This window comes from Haemaphysalis longicornis, unplaced genomic scaffold, assembly GCF_048455015.1.
Source record: "Haemaphysalis longicornis isolate Haplotype H1 unplaced genomic scaffold, Haemaphysalis longicornis Haplotype H1 scaffold_7, whole genome shotgun sequence".
NCBI lineage: Eukaryota > Metazoa > Arthropoda > Arachnida > Ixodida > Ixodidae > Haemaphysalis > Haemaphysalis longicornis.
In genome coordinates this window covers 76755142-76772789 of record NW_027526422.1, presented here as the reverse complement: position 1 = coordinate 76772789, position 17648 = coordinate 76755142, and the positions used below count along the sequence as shown (strand labels likewise).

The 17648-nt window shown below is 47.4% G+C and overlaps 1 protein-coding gene across 3 annotated transcripts; it reads left to right on the top strand.

Moving 5' to 3' along the window:
- The first annotated feature begins 10095 nt into the window (after window positions 1-10095).
- Window positions 10096-17590, top strand: LOC144145991 (uncharacterized). 3 transcript variants are annotated; one of them, XM_077677885.1, is made up of 4 exons: window positions 10096-10978; window positions 16418-16601; window positions 16670-16745; window positions 16801-17590. In XM_077677885.1, exons 1-4 carry the CDS (start codon window positions 10973-10975, stop codon window positions 16895-16897), a joined length of 363 nt encoding a protein of 120 aa, XP_077534011.1. In that variant the 5' UTR covers window positions 10096-10972; the 3' UTR covers window positions 16898-17590. The 3 variants fall into 3 exon arrangements, with proteins under 3 accessions (XP_077534011.1, XP_077534012.1, XP_077534010.1); XM_077677886.1 differs by lacking the exon at window positions 16418-16601; XM_077677884.1 differs by lacking the exon at window positions 10096-10978 and having other exon boundaries at window positions 15736-16601.
- The last annotated feature ends 58 nt before the right edge of the window (window positions 17591-17648 follow it).

Sequence of the window (17648 nt, the reverse complement as noted above, 5' to 3'; positions counted from 1 at the left end):
TTCGGTATAAGAAAGGGTAAGCCATGGGAATAATGAAATAATGTCTGAAGAACATTGTAAATTGTTTAAGCCTGAGGGACGTTATATGTAAGTGTTGACAACTTAAGCACTGCCCTATGAGCTCATACACTGTTTCTGCCACAAATTTCAATGTAGAGCGCTTGACAAGGAAGTTCATTGCGATGACGACCCGTTCAACAAAGCTAGTTGATTAGTTGAATCGCATAAGCGTGATTGATATCGACTCGACATTTCTCGCTGAATGGTCAGCGTATATATGGTTATTTATTTATTTACAGAGTAGCCTGCAGCGCCGAGATGTTATAGCAGGGGAGTGGGCTTCAAAGTACAGATGGCAATAAAGTCACTAGCACAGTCAGTTTTGTCAATATATAATAACTAAAAGGGAGCACACAACAAAATATTTATACAACGACAGCATCTCAATTCACTAAGCACGCGAGTGAACGTCACAACAATAGTCGAAACGATGTCGGCTGCGAATTCATTCCACTGGGATATATTCAAAGGGAAAAAAGAAAACTTTGTTATAATTGGCCCTGCACTTTATCTCTCGTATTTTGTTACTGTGATCATGTCTTTGGGATACATAATGGGGTGTTTGCAAATATTTCTCCTTGATGATTCCTGTTAAATTGTTGTATATACAATACAGGAGTTTTAATCTATGCTTTCTACGTCGCTCCCTGAGTGGTTCTAGGCTGATTGATGATCTCATTTCTGTGACGCTTGTCCCCCAAGTGTAATTATTGAGAATGAACCTGGCTCTGCGATTCTGTATTGCTTCAAGTTTTTCTATTAGATACTCTTTATGAGGTTCCCATTTAACTGATCAAAAGTTGTGTAGGCCACTCACGGGGTCGTTCGGCTTCAGCCCGCGCCTCTGTGCTGTAGCCTGTGCAGGCTGTCTGAGCAACAAGCTCTGCGGAAGCTACATGTCCCCTCGACTCCATTCGTAGCGTAACTCTCAAGGCGCCACTCCGTGTGGACGCAGGGGCCGCCGTGCCCGCCCGACCCTAGCGGCTCCCTTCAAGCTGGGGAATCAGCAGGCCTGGGCGGTGCGAAGAGCTCATGCGTGGACGCCAAACAAAGCAACAACGTCTGTTTTCTTTCGGGATGACGAAAGCTGCGTCCACTTAAAAACGCATACTGCGTGCGGCCCCTTCGATGCCGCCTTGAAAACGGACCTCCGCCGTCACTCGGGGACGGTAAGCTGTTTGTCCTTGTGGGCGCTTTTCGCTTTGGAATGAGCCGGCGGACGGCGCGGACCAAAGGGCGGCCCGCAGATCTGGTCCCGCTTGGGCGCGGCGGCAGGAGGAGAGGAACCCCCAAAGGAGCGCGGGAAAACAGTGGACGCGGCAGACGTGTTACAGACTCGAAAACGAGAGATACACCTATACTCGCCTCCGTCGTAGACCCCGAATCTAGACGAGAAGCTTTAGCGTGTTTCCACTGCCAGTTGCGTACGAACAACGACCCAACCGATCGACAACGAACTACAGTCAAATCTCGATAAAACGAATTTCAAAAGACCGCTAAAAATATTTCGTTATTTTGAGTAATCATTATAGCAAAAAAATGAAAAAAATGCGCGGTAAAAATTGTGAGCGTAACAAAAGCATCCACCTACCTTTACTGGAAACACGTGCACAATCGCGTGAGCCTCTAACGCGGGTCTGGATGCACGTTTATTTAAAGAAATCGGGGATCTTTGCCTCACGTGTGCCACTCAACTGCTGCAAGACGAACGATTCGAAGTTTTCCACGTTCTTGTGCACTGCCTCGGTGGGATTGCTGCACCTGTTCAGAAAAGTGCGCATTTTCGCTACGCACTGCAAAACATCGGCGTAGACACGGCTTGTTCGCCTGGCTTGCGGGCCCTGTCTCAGCGTCGTCGTCGTCGCTCTCGGCGTCCTCGTCGCTGGTTCCGTCATAGCGATGAACGGTGTTGACGATGTCTTCAGTCGTCAGTTCAGCAGACGTGCATGCTTCATCATCGCACTGCAGGTGACTGCAGCGTCTACGGCGAGCGTTTCTGCGAATTCATCCCATGCATCGCATCCTTCACTCTTTTCTCATCGCCACCTCCCAAGCTCAGGCGATGGCGATAGAGCTAACGCGCATTTAGTATGCTGATGATGATAGTTGTACATGTCCACCATTAGTCGTCGTTCACACCAACACGAGTAATTTCGTATACTCGGAATTCATTATTTTGAAGTGCTGTTTTATATGAGAATGATAAAATTCGGTACGTTATTATGAAATAGTTGGTGTTCTGAAATTCGTTGTAGTGAAATATATTTACATAGAAATTAATTGGGATTTGGTAGGGGATTTTCAAAATGTTCGTTAATCTGAAAAAAATTGTTAATCTGAGGTTCGCAATAACGGGATTTCACTGTGCTGACTGCTGGAACTGTTGCTCGGCACCGACGGGAGCAGCAGAGCGGGGGTGAGCAGAGACATTCCATTCCTATTAAACTGTTGTCTGATGCCATCTCTCGTGCTCACCTGTCGCTCTCCAACTCAAAGGGGACCCGTTAATGTGTAACGGCTTGCCGACTAGCAAGACCATCACAGCTGCGCAACAGGAGTTCATCGCCGCTGAAAGTTCGACGGCCATGCGCAAACCAACGAAGCGGACCGCTCCCTATCCCAAAAAGCATTTTTCTGCTGATCGTCTTTGTGCCAATCGTGCTGCGGCAGGAAGGTTGCGTTGCGCGAAATGTCTGAGACTCCCCCCCTCCCCGAACCTCCTTCAAAGACGGCGCGTGTTCTAACCGCCACGTGCTTTCCCGTCTGCGCGGGTAACCCACAGGATTTTGGCCCGTAAGCCGTGGCGGCTAATTGTTTGGCAGATATCTGTGAGTGACAGCTGCCTGCGCGGACTTTGCGCCCTCCCATATATGCAGATGGAGAACTTTAAAATAAAACTAAAACCTTACACGCTTAATTAAATATGCTTCTTGTAAGAAAATAATCTCCTGTATGATAAAATATGCTCCGTGTAAGAAAATACTCTTCTGTACCATGTCGTGTGCAGGCCGACACGGCGCTTCGATTAATTGTGAATCTGTGATAGACCGGCAATCAAACCATACTAACTTTTACGCCTGATAAAATCCGTTATATAATACTAGACATCAAGCCAAAAAATTACTTTCCGGAAAGCGAAAATTATGTATAATTTATCACTGATCAGAGAGCATAACAAGGGCCTCGAAAAATTTTGCATATTAAAGCGGAATCATTATCATCATCCTTAGGGCCCCAAGGACGCAGTAGCCCCGGGCCCCAAAGTTTCCTAATCCGGCACTGGAGTAGGGTTGTCCATTGTCTCCATTGCTGTTCATGCTGTACATGGCAAAACTAGAAAGAAAACCTGAAGGCATTAAAATAGCGTTTAATCTATGTTGTAGCCGCAAAAGAACAGGAAGTGGAACAGCCTACCCCAGAAGTGATATATGCAGATGACACAGTACTACTAGCAGGTAGCGAACAGTGCCTGCAACCGCTCAGATAGGTGAGGGGAAGAAGCCACTGAACTGGGGTTAATTGCTTAGCACAGCAAACTCGGCAGTTCCGGTTCGTCCTGACGACGCTGGTAACGAATCATCGGTATTTGTTCAACAAGCAACAATACCGCAAGTAACGAAATGCAAGTATCTGGGCATACGGATAAACGAAAGCCAGTTCTATCTAAAAACGCATGAGGCGCATTAAAGAATTGAAGAAAAAAGAAACGCCTCTATTATAAAGCACTGGGCGCTATGAGGATACAACAAATATTAAAGGGACACTGAAGTGATCTGTAAACATTGCGGGATTACTAGCGCAAATTGTAGCCCGGGGTCCCCAGGCCATGTTTCGACCACTCTGGGCGCGTTTACGCGATTTTATTTAGTAGAAAAATTAATTCGGAAATGCTGTCCTCCTCTCTTTACGCTCGCCCATTTTCTGCGGCGTTTTCGTGTGACATGAGGAGGTGCCGAGCTCGCAATTGGCTGCGCTACTGCACGGCTCCCCGGCCTTCAGACAGAGTCAGTCGGCCCAGCGTTTCGTCCGCCGGCCGCCGACGGGTCGTCGCAATTCGTTCGCTCAGTTGAAACGAAGCCAGGACACGTTTGTGAATGGAAGAATGTGCCTTTCTTTACTTGGTTAGTTTGTAAACTGTATCTAGCTCCAAGTCAAGGTCGCTTCACACAAGCGCTGCACAAGCGCACATGCGACGCTTCGCTGACTGGTACGCCAGTAGGAAAATATAAGGCCTCTTGAAGGCGGGAGAAGAGTCAGCGAAGTCAATATAGGTACTAAGGAAATAAAATCAACTGATACTCTTACCGTACAGCGTAAAACTAGGCTGCGGGAAGCACTTTTTTGTGCTGGGCGAACAACCACAGCGGTCAGCAGCACGACTACGCATCTGCGAACGCTTTTCCGTCTACGAAATGCAATTGCTAGACGTGAGCTATTGTGGAAACTCGGGGTACGCTTACTGCACGAGCGCAATACAACAAATAGTCACCTAAGCTGCTTGAAATGCCAAAACTAAATAAAAGTGTAAACGTGTTGTACAATATATACCTTATATTACCAAGGTCGGCTGAGCCGGTCTCGTGGCCTAGTAGTCTGGGGCGCTAGGTGTGTTGTCGCAAGTGTTTTGCAAGCACGAGTCCCCGCGGGTACGTGCTTTTTTTTTGTAAGTTAACTTTTTCGTTTTCTGCCGATGTTTTCTACATTGAGTTCACCTTTTTTTTGGGCCGCAACGTTCTTGGCTCCACGAACTAGTTCACAGAACGCGCGCAGGCTGGCACTGGCGCGCTAGCGAGTTCTCGTTGGCGTGCTGTTGCCATAAGCACCGACTGCTTGCGGGCAGTGGGCACAGGCCAGAATGAACAGACCCTTTGCCTGGTGCGAACACGCTTTTTACGGTACAGGCATGAGTGAGGCAAGCTCCAAATATGGGGGAAAAGCGCATGACATTTGGGCGCCTGCGGGTATGCGGAGGGCGTCCATGCACTGCGTAGGCCTCGGCTAGTGAATGCTACGATTCCAAGCCGTCCTGGGAGGCTTATCTTTATGCATTTTCACAGCTGACAACATGGCAGAAGCGCGGTACGATGATTACTTGAGTTATTGAGAATGCCCATCCAACAACGCCACCAGTTGTGTCTTACAGAACCGAAACCGAAACTTGTTTGGTTGCTCACCTTGGGCATCGTCCAATCACGGTGCCCGCTCCTCCTAACGTCACAGCTTTAGTTGGTGCGGCCGCCGCAAACCGCGCATGGTAGTTTTTCTTCTTTCGCGCTTTGTAAAATAATTACCGATTTGTCAACCGGATAAACGATGAAAAGTGTGCTAATTTGAGCCAGTCTACGCAGTCCAAGCAATAACGCGAGTTTGACAAATTCACTTCAGTGTCCCTTTAAGTAGGGAGAGGAATCTGGAAAGGTGTAATGGTACCGGCACTCGCCTTTTCAAGCGCAGTAGTGTGTCAAGTCAAGGCTTCCATCACGGCTATATGTCAACTAGGGGGCGGTAGGTCGATTGGCATTAGGAGCCCACAGTACCCGCCGCGGTGGCTCAGTGGCTAAGGCGTTGCGCTGCTGAGCACGAGGTCGCGGGTTCGATTCCCGGCCGCGGCGGCCGCTTTTCTGATGGAGGCGAAAAGCGAAAACGCCCGTGTGTACGAGATTTCGGCGCACGTTAAAGATCCCCAGGTGGTCAAAATTAATCCGGAGCCCTCCACTACGGCGCGCCTCATCGCCTACGTTGCGTCGGCGCGTTAAACCCCACAATCAATCAATCAATCAGGAGCCCACAGTAAAACAACAAATGAGGCAGTGCAGGGAGATATGGGATGGCCCTTTTTTTGAAGTGAGATAAGCGCAGACCAAATTACGTTTGAAGAACTATTTAGAAATATTGACGACCAGGGGTGGGCGGCCAGAGTGTTACGGTATCTTTACATGAAAAGCACAGACGCATTGGAAAAAAGAAACAGAACGCTTAGGACAAAGTAAATGAAACATGGAGGCGGAGTTGAAACGATCAAGGCAAGAAAGAGCGAAGTAGAAAAAGCAGAGCTAACGCAGAAAAGTCCTTTGATATCAGCAGAATCGGGAAGCGGGAGATCACAAGGAAAAAGTCATATGATAATGCCAAATGGATTCAATTGCCTTGTGAAGCCCGGGCGGGTTGCTTGCAAACAAAAACGCTTAACCGCGACCAAATATCGGAATAAGTGTATCCGGCCATCCCTGAGGGAGGGAGACATCCAGCTTCCGAAAGACCTTGGTTTCAAGGTTAACTGAAAAGTGAATTGGAAAGGAGCAGAGTTTAATAAGGGGAGGTTAGAATATTGGTTAGAAGAAAGCAGAAAAGAATCCGGGGAAACATCCGAATAAAAAAGTCGGCGTGGCTCAAAAATGCCATAATGTTCTTTTTATGCCGAGGTGTTTGTACAGTGGGGTTACGAAAGATCGCTGTGCAACGTGGCGCACTCACCGCCGATCACCCGCGCCTGCGAAGGAAGAAGGGTACCCCGCCACTTGTACGTACAGGGCATTTTTTCTGCCTCCTCAATTTTTTTCGGAAGTAGTTGTCTCGGTGGGTTAGATGGCTCATGGCTGTGTGGTTAGTGGTCTTCAGATTCGGTTAGCGAAGCTAAGATTCAGCGAACATTTCAGAGTAGCCGTATGAGATGGAGGTAGCGTTACGCATCTTGCATGAACAGCGACAATACTTACACCTAGCAGACACATGTTGTAACATTGATAAATGTTTCCTTTTCCTCTTGGGATTTCTATTGCACATACATAGATGCCCGGAGTGCGGCGAACCAGGGAGGCAACCATGGAAAGAAGACAGTGGGAACTGTTTCGCTCGTTTTGGTTTTGTCCAGGTTCCGCCACGCGAAACATGCGGCTACCGGTTGCAAGAGGTAAAATAGCAACAGTCATCGGCGGAAACGACGACGCATCGCCCGCACACATCTGAACATGTCTCTCATTTTCACGCGTGCGGCTAGTAGCGGCTACCGTAATTCTTACCAATCGTGCATCGCATCGGGCAGTTTGTTTCGTCCAACATGGTCTCACGCGTAAGGCATCCCTACATATTGATATTGAGCGGGGGCGGACGAATCAGCGTGAATTTTATTGTGTTCAGAACGGTTATTTAAGAACTACGGCCACGCCCAGTGACTTGTTTAGTCGCATCTCCAGACCATGCCGACGGAAAGCCGGCTTCCGTTTTCTTGATGGCCGCACTGCTCCCGTCGACCGTCAAGGCGGCATTTATAAGGTCAGATACTAAATTTTGATCACATTGGGAACACTCTGGGACTGGCTCATGGTAGGTACTTCAGTAGTGTCCAGAGACGTTCTAGAACGCTTGGCCTGGGTATTCGAATGAAAAGAGGCTGTTTGTCTCCTCGGACGTCGCAGGCGACACGCCGAGGACGTCGCATCCGAAGAGCTGTTCAATCGAATGGCCTCCGCATTGACACGAGGGGCTGGCGCTTGTCTTCTTTGAGCTTGCTGTTTCCGAGACGACCAAGTGGCACAGCAGCCACTGCGCCTGCACAAAAGTAAACAGAATTGTGGCCGCTACAACCAGCATGCATCATGGAATGATATTGCTCTTCCCTATATTAGCACTGTAGCTTTTGCTAAAAAAATGATCCGCCGCGAGCACGGTGTAAGAATATTTTTACACCATGGCTGCGAGTCTTTGGTGCACCACCTCGATGTGTTACTATAAAAGCACCTGCTACAACACTTCACGGAAGTCCATGCGGAAAATTGGGCCTTATGCCTTTATACAGACATTCGTTCACACGAGACGGGTCCCCTTGCTTTTTACCGTTTTTGCGAAGAAGATTAATACCAAAGAACGGATACCCTTACAGTGGTCATGTCCCGAGGTGTCAGGACTGTTGACAAAATGGACACCTGTTTATCGGCACTCCGAAACAGCTACGCTGCGCGTGTTAAATCCAAAGTAGAATACATAATCACGTGTGCTTGGCTATGACAACAGCACCCGCTCGTTCTGCTCCGCAAGAACTTCGGTGAAGATAGGCGACAAGCGCATCATACCTACAGCTCCATAATTAAGCGTCATGACACTATCTGATTTTCCCGCCTCACTTTTCCCCTCACCTTTCTACCTCACCTTCTTCCCCCTCCACTACGTCTTTTTGCATATGCAGCACAGCTACTCTCGTAGTTCAAAAATGCGCTATAAAAACCTTCATTAAGGAATGAACTGAAGCAATGAATTAGTGCAAGACCAAGGCATGCACACGTGCATGGTAAGAGTTCAGAAAACGGAACAATTATTGACGCAAAAGCGAAAAGCGCGCCATGGTAGAGGGCTCCGGGTAAATTTTGACCCCTGGGGATCTTTAATGTGCGCCGAAATCTCTAATACACGGGCGTTTTACCTTTTCGCCTCCATCAGAAAAGCGGCCGCTGCGGTCGGGAATCGAACCCGCGACCTAATGCTCACCTGCACAACGCCACAGCCACTGGACCATAGGTAAAGTAAGTGATTTATTGAAATAGAAAGTCGAAAATGAGTGGACAGGGGATATTTTGAATTCATTTGGGAGTTCACCAGCATACAACCCAGTCCGTGGGAAGGGGAGAGGGGGAATGAAAGGGGACAGGTGAGAACAAATAGGAACAGAGAAAAAGGGAGAGAAAGAAAGAGAAGGACGGCGTAAGGCTGGCTGGCAAGCATTGGGCTACAGCCATTTGGTGAGGTCGGTCTCCTGGAGGAAGGCCAGAGGAAGTCTAGAAACTTACTCCACCTAGGGAATTTCACCTGAAACCTGGTCGATATCATTTCATTTATTTTACCCTCAAGGCCAGAGGCATTGCAGAAGGCAGTGGGTTACAAACACAAAAGAACAGATCACCTGATCTGATTGTGGGGTTCAACGCGCCGACGCAACGCAGGCGATGAGGCGCGCCGTAGTGGAGGGCTCCGGATTAATTTTGACCACCTGGGGATCTTTATCGTGCGCCGAAATCTCGTACACACGGGCGTTTTTGCTTTTCGCCTCCATCAGAAAAGCGGCCGCCGCGGCCGGGAATCGAGCCCGCGACCTCGTGCTCAGCAGCGCAACGCCTTAGCCACTGAGCCACCGCGGCGGGTAAAAGAACAGATCATACAATGCAACAAAAAGGTAGTGTATAACAGTTCTATGTGGTGCTTAAAGTAACAATGTTAGCGAACGTTATGCGAAACTCAGGGGTGAGACAGCTGAATCAAGTTTGGGAGCAGTTTTTGGAGCAGCAAAATCTCGATTTTGGAGCAGAAGAACCTTGGTTTGGAGCAGTTAACGATATTTTTTATGTCACCTTAGGTGCCCAAAAATCCAATTTTTGGCAACTCGGGGGGAAAGAGCACTTTTTAATCGGTTTTGAATGTATATAACACTGAAACAGCCTCTTAATAAAGTTTTTCTACCAGAATATCACGAGGTACCAAATGCACTACCTTTTACAAACCATTTTTAAATTCTTAGGCCCTATGTATAGATAACATGGAGTTCCGTTGAAAATATCAAGTTGAAAAACTAAGCAATCGTAAGGCATTTTTATTATCATGGGAATGCTTAAATTATTATTTTTGTAATCCAAGACTTGGCTTTAAGGTGGCGGTCCCACTCGATCGGCCTGCGCTGCCGGTTTTGGACGATGTTTGCGTAGGCGCTGTTGCGCCCCAGTTGGCACCACATTCATGGCTAATGTATCATTAGAAAGCAGAAGTCTTCTAGATTCCGAACTCGCTTACCGGTCTATTCCAGCTAATTTGCCTTTAGAAGGAGAAGCCAATTTGCAAGAGAGAAAAATTGTATTTTTGCTTTTTTTGCTTCGGGCGGTGTAAGAATTTGAGAAAACTATGCGACGTAATTACATGTAGTTTGGTATGTGCATAGAATAGATGTCTATGCAGTTAGTTACGTTTGGAAGTTCCGTTTCAGCGAATAGATTTTGTTATACGGCCGTTTGAAAATAGCTAAAATAGCGCAACTTCACTCGCGCTAAACTTTTACATGGATTAATGCAGAGCAATGTGTTTTCGTGTGCGCGTTGCCAGCATATGTATTTGTATACTGCCGAAATTTCGCTGAATTTCGTTCAGCGGTTTTAAAGTTATTTTGGTCTACATATGGCAGTTTACACGTACACATGGGTTTTCTGGTGTAACTTTTCTGCGTTGCTGCTGAAGACGAAGTTTCAATATTTTCACACATCAAACTTGAAGACCTCCTTTACTTAGTTACGTTCAATGTTTGCGCTGTGATAAATAGAACACGTATAAACTGTTACTGAAATTGGCTGATTTTCATCACGCCGGCCGAAGCGCTCAAACGCGCCTATTTACGTACACACACGGAACTCCAAAAAGTGCGTTACATGGAATATACGTCGATGTCATATCTTTATAACATTACCAAGTAAATGTACAATTAACCCTTTTTTATTCCTGTAGCGACAATTTTACAGCCATAACAACGTTGCAGTTTTATGTGGCGCCATCCAGTGTCGAAACTGTAAAGCTACTTCGTTACGTTTCAGCTTTCTGCTACCGATGGCGCGGCCAAACGCACTATTCGAGGGAGCCTCAAGGCGGTACATTCAGGCTCCCCAGACTTTTCGCCTCTTCTTTGTCGTGGTGCCGATACCCGATACTGCCGATACTCGTTCAGTTTTTGTCGCCACGCCGTGCGGTCTGTGCGAACTTCGGTGGTAGCAAATTTGCTCGGTATCTCTGGGCATTCTGCACCGCCGTTGTCCGGTGGAGTACAGCGGTGCGACGTTTTGTGATCTGCGATGCGTAACACCCGTAAAACGCCAAAACGTTTGATAAGGCGTAAAAATGCATCACAAAGTCGCCGAGCGCAAGCGAGAGCGGCCGCAGCTTCCTCATGCAAGTAAGGATTTTCGTTTTGTGTTCATTGCACGCAATCTCGCGCTAACGCGCTGCGAGTGTTATTTCTGTTCAGCCTTTGTTGTGTTCTGGCGGAATATGAGGGTCCGCATGAGGGTTCGCATGTGTTGGGGATGTGAAACAGCGCGCTTAGTTCTTACCACGATTTTGACCAACGTGGGGCTGCTAGTTTTACCTTTCAATGCTAAAAGCTCTGGGTGGTTTGTTATTCGGAGCCTAGCCACCGCTTGCTGCCACCGCTTGCACTTTTATTCGCGGCCCCTTCCCATTGCATGTGGCCCGGCCACCAATGCCTGGCCGTAAAAATGCAGAAGGTAGCCATATATGGTTGGCGTCTCGCTGGCGTCGTGAAATCCCCCCCCTACCCGTCGTGAACTAACCTGGCTCGCTCGCCGGCGCGCGCCCCGGCGTGCCCTGAAAACTCTCCGTCGTCGCTGCCGTAGCCGGAACATCTAGGCGTCGTGAAATAGCCGTACTCGCTCCTGCCGTACCCGTAAAAGCTACGCGTTGTGAAATAGTCGTACTTACGCCTCTGCTTACGGACGTTGTAGTTGGGTGTTGAAATCTTGCCGAGCTCTGTTTTTTTTTTTTTTTTGACGCATTTAGAACTTTTGTAATAACTATACTTCACGCCCGCCTTACAACTCAGTTGGCTAGAGCAGTCGATTTTGGTTTTACCCAACCGGCTGAACCGCTACGGCTCACTGAAGCCAAGGCCGACGCAGCCAACGCTAGGGTTACGTCCGATAATCTGTAATTATTATAAGTGACTATGGCTGCACAAAGCTAGTCTGTAAATTTTTTTGTAACCATTTACTTTTGATGAATCAACTTTAACTTTCAAACTTAAAAAAACAAGCGGTTTTGCCTTTGCATAAATATCAAGAAAGACTGTTTTCTGTTCATGTTGCCAAGCAGGCTTGGGGTAGCAGCTTGGAGTTCCTTCCGTACTTAGCTAGAGGTAGTCCGACCATTTATAATTACTAAATAGTGATTACTAATTAACAACGACCCTGGCGGTGTGAGGAAGCGGTGTGTTCGGTTGGATAAAAATCAACAGATTGCTCTCACGGAGAGTTGCGTTCCTCCTGAACAGAACTTTAGTGACAGCTGCCGTTCCGCAACATTAGCATTCCTTATCGTTCCGTCTGGACGGAACGCTAGACAATGCCTTTTTTGTAGTGCTCTTTTGTTCATCTTATCCATAAGCTCCTCCTTTCTTTATCTGGGAACTAGGCGATACAGGTTTTCTGCCCAATTATGGGGTTGCGTCTGGGGTTTTATGTACATTTGCACATTTATATGTTTCCTGACATTTTGTTTTTTCTTGCGATGCATTTTGCTGGTGCACATGTAGTAAAGAGACATTGTGTTTTACAGAAAACGTGCTGAAAATATGCACAAAGCAGTGCCTCTGATGAACACCAACACTGCAACCATCACGGCTGATTCCATCATCACGGCTTTCTCACCCTGTTGTCCCATCCCTGTATTTGATAACCATTATGTTATATTTTTGTCTTTTCAGCTTGCTGTAAGATACAAAGGTCTTTTGCCAGTTTGTGTGCCTCTGTAGGGCTCATGACTTTTGCTTAGTGCAAATAAAGGCCTTTGTTGTTACCCTTGCTTGTTGATTTTTGTTTTGCAAAGTTTTCAGGAAAAGCAGCTGAGTTCGGTATGCCAGGAAACAACATGCAACCGCGAGAGGAACATTTACCAGCCGAAAGCCATTGTCAACGAAACTGGTTCCTATTTCGTGCAAAACCTTCATGTAGTTAGCATGTTCAGTAACCTTGTTCATTTCAAGCAAGTGAAGAAATTTGTGTACCATTGCGCGTTGATTGGCAAGCACATCTTTCTTCTGATGAAATTATTGTAACATTACATAGCCGAGAGTATTTCAAGGGTAAATAAAAGTTCCTTCGCAGCAGCTTTGGCGAATCTCTGCCTCCTGCATCCGAGTATGCCAGCTTTCTTTTTTTTATTCACATTCCAAGCGCAGCAAAGTTTGTATGGAGGCAGCGGCGTTGGAAGTTTTGTCTCCAATAAACAGCTGTGTCAGTGCCTGTACTGTTGCAGTTCGACCTCACGTGTGACCTCAGTTTGCTGGGAAAGGTGGCATCTAACTTTGTTGGCAGAGCAAAATTATGCAATGATCTTGGCGCTGTAATGACCCCGTTGCTGGACGGAAAATTTTCATTCAACCAAGCACATGCAATATAATTACTGATTAGCTCATTCCTGTCAGATCGAATGCAATCTCTGGAAAATTTGGTGACTGGGTGATGGCACCATAAATAGCCGATGGTGGTGGTCAGTGGCGTAGCCAGAAATTTATTTCGGGGGGGGGGGGGGGGGGGGTTGCGCCCCAACCCTAATGCGTGTATATATATATATATATATATATATATATATATATATATATATATATATATATATATATATATATATATATATATATATATATATATATATAATTGGTAGTTTTTACAGGACAACATTCAACATTACATTTTAACACATTTGAAAGACAAGAAAACATCCAGCAATAAAAATTTCTGGGGGTTTGAACCCCCCAAACCTCCGCCCCCCCCCCCCCCTGGCTACGCCACTGGTGGTGGTAAAAACGTTTGCGCAAAGAAAATAAATGTTACGAAAACTAAGGTTAGGTGCACGATTTGAACCTATGCTAGGGTATGCCCGTCCAGTCCCACACGCGTCCCTTGCACCACGACTAATTAGATCTTACTCACTACAAGGTGAAACGGGAAAGCCCGGCCCCGTCCACTGAGCCGCCACGGCCGCAGAGCGCCGTAGAGCGCTCTGCGGCCGTGGAGCGCCGTAGAGCGCCGCGTACCTCCAGTTGCGGCCAGAGAGTCGTGGGTTCGAAACCGGGCATGGCCTAAGTATTTTTTATAGTAGAGTGCGGACGCCGACGCCGCGGGACATAGACCCGAGCAAGAGATGCTTCGCATCTAAAATAGAAAAGCCCCCCCCCCCCCACCCACATCGATGTGGCAATGTCAACAAGCTGTTTGGGAGATACTATCAGTTGTCTTGTTCAATAAAACGATTCATTCAAAACAAAATGGAAATTGGAAATTAGCTTCTCCGCAAGTGTATATATGCTCGGTAAAATAAACTCTGAACAACGGTATCAACATAAAATACAACAATACTTTCCTAAATTTAGGCTTTGATTTCTACCTGGAGAGTGAAGCTATGACGTACCAGTCTTCCTATACAGTGTTTTTTTTTCTTTTTGAATAAAAGGCAACCCTGTAGAAAGTGGAAGGAAGAACGCCGAGCGGCCCAAACAATTCGTATATGCCATAGCTATTCTCATAGCTATGGTACCACAGACATATTGTGCTGAAGTGAACAATCGAAGTGCCATAACAACGCTTTATTCGAACCATCTTCCCCTGCCCATATTCCCAGATCCCACAACAGGGCCGCTTGGCCTCCTTTCTGAAATAAAGTCATCCTTCTCCTCTCAAACACTTTCAAAACGCCACCAGCAAACAACTACAAAGAGCCGCGACCAGGCTCCCATTCAGAGGGACTTCCTCAGATAGGGAGGGGGGTGTCGTGGGTTGCGGAGGTGAATTCGCTACGGTATTGTGGAAGGGAGGGTGGGGGGTGCTTGTAGGCTCGGCAGGTTCAGCTTTTCTCCAATTTATGTGCAGCGAGAATTCTTTTTTTCTTGAAGTAAAAAAAAACACTGTTTACCGTGTTGACTCGCGGTGTCCTGCCTAGAGTTCATACAAGAAGCTGCGTGCGCCTAACTCACCGTGAAGGAAAGCCGCAGGGGCCTGGCGGTTCCACCTGGCCCTAAGCCCCCTTCACGGTGCATTAGGCGGACTGTTCACAACGATGTAGCCTCCACACTGCTGTACGCAGCTTCTGGTATGAGCTACCACGCACGAGCTAAGGAAGAACTAGCGTCACTAAATAAGCTACGCTTAAGAGTACCGCCACTTCGCGCACCCGTAGGCGTCTGGGGGCCATTTTGTTTCTGGCTTGCAGTGTTGCCATCTCTCCGAACGAAAGCGCCGCCGGTTGTGACGGGCAGAGTGCGACCGGCCGCTCTAGCGCCCGCGCAGCCGAGAGAGAGAGAGAGGAGAGGCGCTCAAAAACAAAATGGCTGCGCCCATATGTAAACAAACATCACGTGGTGCCGACCAACCAATGGAAATCCCGGCGGCACATAACAATGAGAGAAAAGAGTGACGATACTCTAAAAGCTAGGAAGAACGCAGCAAGGGTGAGCACTGACTCGAAACGGGAGCTTATAAGTAGTTATAATCGCATTTGAAAATGGAAAAAAAAAATCTGTTCGGTGTTCCCGCTAATGGGTTAGTATTCTGCCTTCCGACCAAGAGAGAAACTACAAAGTGCAAGCAGGCCAAACAAACGCAGAAAGGCTTTAGTTGATGGTGTCGCGTGTTTCGATCTTTTTTTTATATGTATAATAATTCTGAGCAGCATGTTCTGGCGTCGACAGAGAAGCCAACATTGCCGCCGTGCATACGTCGAGGGTGTTGTTGATGAATGAGCAAGTGGAAAACCGCCGTGGAAAACAACCCCCATACAACCTAACAGCAGCGTATATTTACCTTCCCCCCGCCAAATAAAAATAAAACAAGAAAACATCGTCGCGTGTCGCCAAGAGTCCGACCCTCAATCTTGGCCGATTCGTTTCACCCGGCGTGACCAAAGCTAGCGTTTTGGCAGAACTCTTTACTCAGACGGCGCTATTGTTCTCTACATCTGGAAGCAAGTTAGTTCGCTCCTCCAGCACCAACATCCTGTTGAAAGGTTAGGATAAGTGGAACCAGAAGCAAGGGAGAGGAACACAAGAACAAGAGGGATAGCCAGCTGCCTTTGGAAGTTCAGCCTGACACAGGTGTAGGGCAGCGACAGCACCGTGAATAGAGATTTCACTGGTAAAAAAAGAAAAGACAGGTGGCCTCACAAAAATAATAATCATAATAAATCTATAACATGGAAGCGTGTGGACCGAAAACCCGTGACATGCTGAGGTGCAAAGTGATGAACAGAGGTAAAAACGAAGCAACCTGCCGTATAGTGACTTACTGTGAACAGAACAAAAAACGCCATGAACGAGAACGAAATCAACGGAAACGCGAAGAACAGAATCAAAGGATTTGTGGAGACAAATTTATACCCATCACAAAAATATAAATGGCACCGAATAGTCCGTACACGGAAGTGTCCGGGTCCCGCGTAATTAGTTGCCTGAGAAACCTCCGCCACATGGAGCCCAGGGTCGTCCTGATGATCGGCACCAACGACCTGCGTCTGGTATGCACAACAGATGCAATTCTGCCTCTGAGCTAAGGGTATGCTCAGAATTTCTGCATCAACACTGCCATTTTCATTCTTCTTTTTTTCACAGGCCAGAACCATGGACGACGCGTACCAATTGATTGCGGATTTGGAGGTCGTATTGGCGCTGTTACTCGGACGCGGATGTGGTGTTGTCGTGATGACGCTGCCGCCGGTGGCCCGCGCTGCGCGGTCCAGCTCCCACTGGCGAATTCTGAATGCCGTGAACGCGTGGATCCTCGGGCTGACTATGGGTACTATGTCTCTCTTTACGACAGTTTGCGGCAGAGAATAACCTGTTCGTTGCGCTACTTTCACGCAGACGGAGTTGTTGCTCTTGAAATCCATCGCCTCTTTGTGCTGGGCAGACGTCGTGTCCGCTATTGCCTGTACGAGCGGTAAGTTGCTCCGGCTACATTGGTTGTAGTGTAATCAACACTGACACATTTACAGGCGGATGGGGTCGGACCGGCGGCTGGACATGGTGCACTGGAACGAAGAGGCGATGGGTCGTGTGACGATGGTGCTGAGGGACGTGATCGGCGCCTGAACACACCCTCCTCCTCTTCTCAGCAAAAAAAAAAAAAAAAGGATAAGTATCAGTTGCACTGCTTTCAAAAGAACTCGATTATTTCGCAATCTGTTCATACGTAATTTCACACCGACCATACATTTAGGACTCAATTTCCGTTGCAAAAGCACGCAGACTCGAAATTTGTTTGTTTATTTTATCCTTTACCTAGTGATTTTTTTTTCAATTTCACTTCTATGTCCTTTTTCCCCTTCAGGTATGCATAAACTTCCTTAGTACGTAGAAAAAATATTTTTATAGCTGAACTAAGTGTCCTGACCGCCATTTCACCATTTCGTTTTGCTGGCCGCATCCGGCATGATTATTTCAAGCGTAGTTATAATCAAAATTAGTCCCGAGAACACCCCATTGTATTGACGAAACATTCCCGTGATATTTTATAACGCGCGTTTTGCTATTGCACTAGCATCACTGCCCCATTGCAGGTTAGCTTGGCTCTTCTTATAGATCATTTGTTTTTGCTCATAGCGTGCACATATCTCACCCATTCTTTTTTTCCTTTTTTACAGCGGAGTTCGGCCACGGCCAACTCCCACCGGGAAGCAAGGGTGGGTTGAAAAGCAATTTCCTGCGATCTCCTGCGCTTGCCTGTGCGAGCTGAAGCCGCTGAGCGACGTATATGCTGAAGCTGATATGGTCTTCGCACTTCGCCCCCCCCCCCCCCCCCCCGCCCCCTCTCATACCACCAGCTGCAATATTTATGTTGGAA